At 54.6% G+C, this 8646-nt stretch overlaps 2 protein-coding genes across 4 annotated transcripts in view; one reads left to right on the top strand and one right to left on the bottom strand.

Moving 5' to 3' along the window:
- The window catches only part of enc1 (ectodermal-neural cortex 1), a 2004-nt gene extending 802 nt beyond the window's left edge, over positions 1-1202 (bottom strand). Inside the window, exon 1 of the mRNA XM_019886126.1 lies at positions 3-1202. Within this exon, the coding sequence (XP_019741685.1) occupies positions 3-1199 (1197 nt within the window). The 5' untranslated portion in view covers positions 1200-1202. The remainder of the gene's footprint in view (positions 1-2) is intronic.
- A 1288-nt stretch (positions 1203-2490) lies between these two features.
- The window catches only part of hexb (hexosaminidase B (beta polypeptide)), a 20220-nt gene continuing 14064 nt past the window's right edge, over positions 2491-8646 (top strand). The window contains exons 1-13 of one of the 3 annotated variants that reach the window (XM_019886117.1): positions 2491-2526; positions 3006-3690; positions 4069-4223; positions 4502-4567; positions 4768-4814; positions 4923-5033; positions 5105-5206; positions 5537-5669; positions 6043-6223; positions 6295-6381; positions 6660-6732; positions 7439-7616; positions 7805-7977. In XM_019886117.1, the coding sequence (XP_019741676.1) occupies positions 3437-3690; positions 4069-4223; positions 4502-4567; positions 4768-4814; positions 4923-5033; positions 5105-5206; positions 5537-5669; positions 6043-6223; positions 6295-6381; positions 6660-6732; positions 7439-7616; positions 7805-7863 (1446 nt within the window). In that variant the 5' untranslated portion in view covers positions 2491-2526; positions 3006-3436 and the 3' untranslated portion in view covers positions 7864-7977. Of the gene's footprint in view, positions 2527-3005; positions 3691-4068; positions 4224-4501; positions 4568-4767; positions 4815-4922; positions 5034-5104; positions 5207-5536; positions 5670-6042; positions 6224-6294; positions 6382-6659; positions 6733-7438; positions 7617-7804; positions 7986-8248; positions 8340-8646 lie in introns of those variants that run through there. The other 2 variants (XM_019886115.1, XM_019886116.1) reach the window with 2 other exon arrangements.

Genomic DNA, 8646 nt, shown 5'->3' with positions numbered 1-8646 from the left:
GGGCAGCCGGCGGCCGCCGTGTGGCCGCCCACCGCGTACAGGCGGCGCTTGAGTTGGGCCGAGCCGTGGCCGAAGCGGGCGATGAGCATGGGCGCCGCCTTGGACCAGTCCTCGCCCAGCGTGTCGTAGACCCACACGTCCTTGGAGACGCCGTTCTCCGAGCCCCGCCCCCCCGTGATGTACACCTTGCAGCCGATGGCGCAGGCGCTGAATTCCTTGCGGGGGCTGGGGATGTCCGCTTTGGGGACGATCTCCTTGGCCTTCTGGTCCACCAGGTACAGCTTGTCGCACATGAAAGTCCGGCCGCCGAGGAGGAAGAGGGCGTGGCCGGCCCTGCGGGGCCGGGCGCAGCGGCCGCCGCCCTCGTCGCGCAGCTTGCAGCGGATGGCCTCGTCCACCAGCTCCTTGCTCCCGGCCTGTGCCCGGATCAGCTCCTCGCCGGAGACGTTCTCCGTCAGGAAGAGGGCGGGCAGCAGCGCCAGGCGCACCGCCCCCAGGAGCTCCGGCAGGTGGCGCCGGCGCCCCTCCGGGTCGTGGTTGACCCAGCTGAGGGCCGCCTCGTACACCGGCCGCTCGTCCTCCGTCTCCAGCTCTTCGTGGGACAGGAGCCGCACGGCCGTGTCCTTGGGCAGCCGTCGGAAGTCCTCCGTCTTGCGAATGGCGGCGAAGTTGCCCAGGCACATGCTCCACGAGAGCTCGGACAGCCCGGCGCACCGGTGGGCGTCGGAGAGCAGCAGCATGCCCAGGCAGTTGGACGGGTGCAGCCTGCGCTCCAGGAACTGGGCGCAGGCGTCGCGGATGTCTTGGAACTCCAGCATGTCGCCGGCCTCCAGCAGCGACTCGGCGTTCTCCTCGTCGATGAGCACGCGCGACGTGTACGCGTAGTCCAGCAGCAGCTCCAGCACCTCCGGGCGCAGCGAGTCGCCGAAGTCCACCTCGCCGGCCCGGCTCTCGCGCAGCCCGCCGCCGAACGCCGCCTCGAAGTAGCGGCTGCAGGCGGCCAGCACGGCGCGGTGGCACGGGAAGGAGCGGCCGCCGGCGCGGAGGAGCGCGTCGGTGAACAGGCGCTGCCGCCGCAGGGAGTTCAGGTGCACCAGGACGCTGTCGGCGTACGACGACTTGTGGAACAGGTAGATGTTGGCCGAGCCCGCGCTGGCCCGCGACTTCCGGCTCTCGTGGACGCGCGCTGACATTTTCATTGGAATCCTGCAAAGAAAAGCGGGGGGGTCAGGTTCCGACCGTACGCCGCTCACGCCGGCCTTTCTCGCGACGAGGACGCCGTCGTGCCCCTAATTGCAGAATACGTGTGAGTAAACAAGCTTTTTTTTTCTTTCTTTCAGTTTGGAGTCACCATCAAACAGTGAGAAGAAGCCCCCAAGTGCCAAGCAAGGACACGGGGAGGGCCCCGATGAGAGCGTTCTCTGGTCGCCGAACGACTTGTATTGACTCTGCCTACAGCGAAATCATCACCCGGTCTCGATCGACTCCCAAATGTCGCTCGTCACTGTGAAATGTGGCCGTGTTTGTTGAACACAAAGCTATTGTTGACAGGGAACAGGCCCTCTGAGACTATGATCAACGCTTCATTTGAGAGTTGCTGATCATTTTGGAAGAAACGCAACCGCTGCGACGGGATCTTACAAACTGGAAATGGATACATTTAGCCAGTGGATATTCCTGCATCAAAGAATACATCGATCGATTCGAGAAATTTAAAGGGACCCATTGATGCGAGAGCCCCCGCCCCATCAATCAATCAATATACACACACACACACACACACACACACAGTGGTATGAATATCTCGCACCTACTGTATTGCTCATCAATCATTTTGGCCAAGATCTGAACTATTTGTGTCCGTTATTCCAAGGATGAAATGGCGACTGACATCCTTCTCGTGGCCGCTCTCTTTGTGTTCGTTCCTGTTGCATTCGACACTGTGCCTGATAGAGCGGGGTGCCAATCTTGCTGCTCGCTCTCGATCTGATGCTTTTAAAGCAACATATTGATTTTGGAAAAGGCAAGCTCAAACAACGATGGTGTGACCGACCTCTTCGTGGGTGCGCGGGAGTTCAACGTCGCCCGCGGAACTGCTCGGACATGCCCGCAACGCTTGCCTCGCGCTTTCCTCTGGCCCCGGTTCTTCTTCTTCTTCTCCCGTCACCACCGAGCGCAATCCCGGCCCGGTCCTCCGCGACGATACGAAGAAGTGGATTTTGGAGGCGATGTTGACGAGATGCTGCTCGCTCGCTCGCTTCTTCTCTTGTGCTCCAGCTGAGCCCGACGGCCACGCACCACGGCGCGCTGTCGCTTGGCCTCTGTGCAAAGCAAAAGGGCTGATTGGGCGGGGTGTTGGCGGTAGGCGGTGCTTGGCCGCCCCCCCCCCCGTAGCCAATCAAGTGGGAGCAGGAGGAAGCGGGGGCGGGGTGTTGGCATGCAAAAAAAAAAAAAAAAAATGCTGTCAGAACTCGATTTTAATACACCAACACGCTACCTACGTCCATCTCTCCGATTTGCTTCCAAGTGTGTTGTCAATGAGCGGCCCGGTGGTGAAGTGATTAGCGCGTCGGCTTGAATTCCCTCTCCTGCCTCCCTGTGTGGAGTTTGCATGTTCTCCCCGGGCCTGCGTGGGTTTTCTTCGGGTACTCCGGTTCCTCCCACGTTCCAAAAACATGCATGGCAGGCTGATTGACCACTCTAAATTGTCCCGAGGTGTGAGTGTGAGCGCGGAGGGTGGTTCGTCTATGTGTGCCTTGCGATTGGCTGGCAACCAGTTCAGGGTGTCCCCCGCCTACTGCCCGAAGACGGCAGGCTCCAGCACCCCCCCCCCCCGCAACCCATGTGAGGATTAAGCGGATCAGAAAATGGATGCATGGATGAATGTACCATTCAGTATTAAAATACCTTAAGAGGTTGAAACATTTTAATGAGTTGAATTTCTGTTTGAGTTTGCGTGGTTATTACTGTGTTATTGTATGACTAATTTGGACACATTCGTATAGTGAGGCATACAACAGTCTTTGTACGGACATAAAATTGAAATGATCTCAATCCGTTTGCCAAAGGCGCTAATTTAAGTTTCAAAATCTCATTTCTGACAAGTAAAATACGGAAATGTTTTGGCTGGCGACAGAAATACGTGACAACAGTGACACCCAGTGGACAATGTGATTCTCTTCCAAAGAAACGTCCCTAAAATCAAGTGACGCACAAAAAATTACGTTTCGACGGTGAGTGGGGAAACTGTGCCGAAATATCAGCGATGACGACGGAGAATACTAATTTCAAAAAAGAAAAAAGAGCGTCCCCTTTAACCATAACTTCCACTTCCGCAAAGTGTCCGCGTGCCTTTGGCCCCGCCCATTGGACGTTACCCGGCTGCTGATCGCAGTCCGCATCTCGTGACATTTTACTGTCCGCTCGTCGCCGGGTCATGTTTTCCTCCAACGTTTTTGTCCTGTGGGGGGTCTTGTCGTCCTGCTGGGGTCTCCGGCAGGACGCCCGGGTCGACGAGGAGCTCGCCCGGTCCCCACGGCCCTCCAAATGGGGGTCGTTGTGGCCGCTACCCCAGCGAGTGGCCACTTTCGACGTGTCGTTCAAGTTGGCCGCCGCCAGCTTTCAAATGTTGGACGGCAACGGGTCGTCGGCGGGGCCGAGCTGCAGCCTCCTGCAGGACGCGTACAGGAGGTGAGCCTGTTTTCGCTTGAAAACGTGTTCTTTCGACCTCAACAATCGACTTGAGGACAAACACTGAAAAGTTGATTTCGGAGAAGAAACCTGAAAAATCAAGGATTGCAATCCAACTACAGTATTTCCTCGTCGATTTTCAGGTATTCATCCAAAATCAAACCCGTTGCCATATCAGGACACTTTTACGGATGTGATGCAAGTCTAAAAAAAAAAAAACAAAGCCAAAACGTAGTGCCGGACTTCCCAGATGTTGCCACAGCAGTTCTCCGAGCGATGCCGCCCTGTGCGGTCGCAAATATTACACATGCCAGAGACTACACGGTGTCAAATGCCTTCACCCGCCCACCTTTGTTTTTAATGTATTTTCCTTTCCAGGTACGACAAGTACATTTTTGGCGGGGTGAAACCCGAGCGGCCACGCGCACGAGACAGGAGGACCGACTTTCCTGTACTGATGGGACTGCAGGTATTGATTACAGACCCGGAGCCGGAGTGCGACCAGTACCCCAGTGTGACGTCTGACGAGTCATGTAAGGTCATCAATCATTGACTCACGATTGCTTTACAGTCCATTCTCGCAAACATATCAGTCGATGCGCCGTTTCAACTTTGTATAAAGTCATATGGTGCTGAGCCCGGCAGGACGGAGACGTAACGAGTTTGCGTCACGGGTCCCGTTTCCTGTCTCCGGTCGATCCGCGGTACCCTTTTCTTCCTCGGAATGACTTTAGTGTACTATAAAGTTACTCGGAGTGCTTCAATAATGTCACGCCATGCCCAATACAAAACAACATGCGTGTGTCTTCAGATGAGCTGTTGGTGGACCGGGCCTTTGCGATCCTGAAGGCGCCAAAAGTCTGGGGCGCCTTGCGTGGTACGCTCTTTTTCCTCAAATGTATATTTTTTTTCATCCTCTCTTGTTGAATCTTGAAATGTTGTCGGTTTAAAAGAGGAACAAGGACGCTCGAATTTTGGAAGCAAAACAACCATTGCGTCAACACGGAAACAGTGCAATCACTTTTCTGCAAACTTGCCATTTGAATCCAGTCCAGATATCTTTGGATCTGTTTTTAGGTCTGGAAACATTCAGTCAGTTGGTGTACGAGGATGACTTTGGGGCTGTAAGTGGACGCGCTCATGCTTAAAATGATGAAATTCCCGTTGGCAGTCTATTTTCAATTCCTCACCAGTGTTGTTCGTGTCGTTCAGCTTTGTGTTTGTCTTTCCAGAAACTCGTCAATTGGACCCAAATCAGCGACTATCCCCGATTTGCACACCGTGGCCTTTTGCTGGACACCTCGCGACACTTCCTGCCTGTCAAAGTCATTCTGGCCAATCTGGTAAGCCACCAAAAGGTCAAATTTGAAGCTGGTGACTTTTCAAAACAACATCTCTTTCCCCCCCCCTCCAGGAAACGATGGCAATGAACAAGTTTAATGTCTTCCACTGGCACATTGTCGACGATCAATCCTTCCCGTACATGAGCCGAACATTCCCGGACCTCAGCCAGAAGGTCGGCAAACGATGACGTTCGCAGCGGATGGCGAGGCGAGCGCCTTGCTATCCGAGCGCCACGGATAAGTTTGGATTGCTCGCGTCGGTCCAACAACATTGATTGACTTGACAAACACAGACAGGAACTGGCTCCCATTGCTTGCCTCACCTAAGCAGCGTTTGAGAAACGAGCTAATTTGTTCGATGAACTCCCAAAGCTCTTTGGATGCCAAATGCTTGCTCAGAATGGGATCCGAATCGATAGCCGGCTGATGAAGCTCATTTGACTCATTTGGCTTTGCATTTTGTGCCAGTTAAGAAACGCAACTTTTTGCTCCTTCCCCTACAGGGGGCGTACCACCCTTACACTCACGTGTACACCCCGTCCGACGTGAAGACCATCATCGAATTCGCTCGCCTGCGAGGCATCCGCGTCATCCCCGAATTCGACACTCCGGGCCACACGCAGTCTTGGGGGAAAGGTTGTTGTCGTCGTCCCTCGTCAGCCGCCGTACTCGGCGTTGCGTTCTTGAGGCGCGCGTCTCCAAAACATCACAGCTCACGATCTCCAACGAAACGGGCTTGCTCACAGGCATCTCAAGTCACTGTTCTTACGGTCTTAAAAAACACACACACAAAACAAAAACACATCCAGACTGTGAACGTTGAGGCGACATTATGCAGCGTGAGTTTTCCAACACTTCTCAGACAGTTACGGCGCTGGAGAGTTCAGAGATGATTGTCTCTCGTTTTTTTTCTCCCCGCACTTTCAATGCATCGCTAATGCGGATGTGGGAAGAGCCCACTCGCGTGGATTTGTTCAAGTCCAACACGACTCTCTCCGTCCCTCCCCAGGACAGGCGGGTCTCCTGACGCCGTGCTTCGCCGGCTCCCGGCCCTCGGGGAGCTTCGGCCCGGTCAACCCCATTCTCAACAGCACGTACGACTTCATGCGCCGCCTCTTCCGGGAGGTGGCCGCCGTCTTCCCCGACGACTACGTTCACCTCGGCGGCGACGAGGTGGACTTCACCTGCTGGTACGCCCGACGCCGACGCCGACGTCTCTCGGCCGCGACGCTCCAAAGTCGACGCCTTCTCCCCGTTGCAGGAAGTCCAACCCCGATATCCGGACGTTCATGGAGCAGCAAGGCTTCGGGAAAAACTACAGCAAGCTGGAGTCCCTTTACATCCAAAGGTGGGCGAGGAAGATGTGACATTTTCGTCCCGTTGTCGTCAACGCCACCAATAAGGCGTTTTCCGCAAAGCTTTGCTGCGGAAAAAGTGTCATTGAACACGCCGGACCCTTTGTTGCTCTTTTATTTGTTGAGCAAATCCATTTAGGTGTCATTATCCCATCAATGAATGACTTCTATTTTGGTTTTCGGCTGGGGGCGGGTCTATATTGTGGGGAAATGAGCGCCGCACAAGACTGAATCTCTGAGCGTCACCGTAAATGCCTTTGCTTTGCCGTAGGCTTTTGGACATTGTGAGCTCCACCGAGAAGGGCTCCATCATCTGGCAGGAGGTCTTCGACAACGGCGTGAAGGTAAATGAAGGGTTGACGCTGCAACGATTACACCGTGAAGCCAAATCAATCGTGTCAAGTGAGCGATAAAAGGCTGGCGCCGAACGGGGGCGGAAAGTAGCGCCGCGTGATAATCCAGCCTTGAAAAACATTCGGTGTCATCGAAAAACAAACGAGGTCTCGATCCCATGACTGAAATGCTAACGTGTGTTGCATTGGAGGTTTTGCAGCAGTGCTTTTCCAAATGAGCACGGGCGCCCTCGACTTGTACGTTTTTTTTTTTGGTTTTGCTTTGAATCCACTCCAGTCCGTTTTTTTTTTCAAAACAGTTGTAACGTTCAAGTACAATACGGCATTTAACTCATTCAGTGCCAGCCAATTCTAGACCAAGTCTGAAAAGACGTTTAAAGACGTCTTTGGCAGTGAATGAGTTAAGCTGTTTTCAAAGTGATTGAAGTACGGTTTTCAGTGAACGTGTTTTCGACGCGGCGGTCGTGTTCAATACGGAGCTTATTATGTCGGCGTTCTCGGAAGAAGCAACCGAGAGACCGAGCCCGTTTTGACCGAGTTCAGTCTTGATCTGGACAACTTTGAACGGAAAACCCTCGCGGCGAGTGTTTCTTCCGCGGCCGATTTCTTTGTTGCGTGTGTCGTACGTACCTAACAATAAAGCGCCTCGGGAGTGAAGCGGGGTACAAGCGGCGCCACTAAGCCGGGCACGTTGCAGCTCGAGCGGGACACCGTCGTGCACGTGTGGATGGGCGGCGCCGACTCCGGCGAGGAAATGCGCAACGTGACGGCGGCCGGATTCAGCGCCATCCTGTCGGCACCCTGGTACCTGGATTACATTAGCTACGCCCAGGACTGGCTCAAGTACTACAAGGTGGAACCTCTGAGCTTCAACGGTCAGTCCGGAGCGTGGGCGTAGGATCGGGGAGGGAGGGGGCGGAGTGCTCTGGATTCGTCAAAAGGCTTACACTTCAGAACGCGGGGAGGATACGCGCAGCCGGCCGCCAAACGCCCCCGTCGGTCGGCCTTCGGACGGCCCCGCCCGCTGTGTGACACGCTCGCTTGTCTTATTTGTGTTGTGTAGCTGAAGGCGGACGCGCTCATCCACGTGTGGAAAGGCACCGGGCAGCAATACCGCAATGAGATGGCCAACGTCACCGCGGCCGGTTACCGGGCCCTGCTGTCCACCCCCTGGTACCTGAACCGTATCGCCTACGGCCAGGACTGGCGGGGCCATTACAAGGCCGACCCGCAGGACTTCCAGGGTGTGTCCCCCCCAAAATCCCGCCCCCAAAAACCCCCACCCAAAACCAACACAATTTGCGTCTCATGAAGTCACATGAAGTCATGACCCCAACTCGTGAAAGCCAAAGAAAGCAAACGCACGTGTGATCTCCAAAACATTGACTCGCACACCAAACACCGATATCTCCCGTGCCAAGAAGTGTAAGCCTGTTGAGGGAACCAAAACAATGAGGAGAACTTGAGCGTCGGCAAATGCTCACTCTGCCATCTTTTCCCAAATTAGGAACCGCGGCGCAGAAGAAGCTGGTGATCGGCGGCGAAGCCTGCTTGTGGGGGGAGTACGTGGACGCCACCAACCTCACGCCGCGACTCTGGTATGACGTGGCTACGAGCACATCTGTCCAAATGACTTCTTCACCCTGTCACACTGTGAAAGCATCGCCACTTGATGAGCTCAAGTGGCGAAAAAAGAACCTTACGATAGATGCTCGTTGTTTGGGGGGGCAAAAAACGCCTGACTATACATGGTCGTTTTTTTCGGCTAAAAACGGCTTACTATACTATGTCGTTTTTTTCGGTCGTTTTTTCCGGCTCAAAACGTCTTACTATACATGCTCGTTTTTTTCTTGCCAAAAGCGCCTGACGATACTGTCGTTTTTTTCGGCTAAAAATGCCTTACTA

Source organism: Hippocampus comes, unplaced genomic scaffold (genome assembly GCF_001891065.2).
Source record: "Hippocampus comes isolate QL1 unplaced genomic scaffold, H_comes_QL1_v1.1 scaffold699, whole genome shotgun sequence".
NCBI lineage: Eukaryota > Metazoa > Chordata > Actinopteri > Syngnathiformes > Syngnathidae > Hippocampus > Hippocampus comes.
This window is presented reverse-complemented; position numbering and strand designations above follow the sequence as displayed.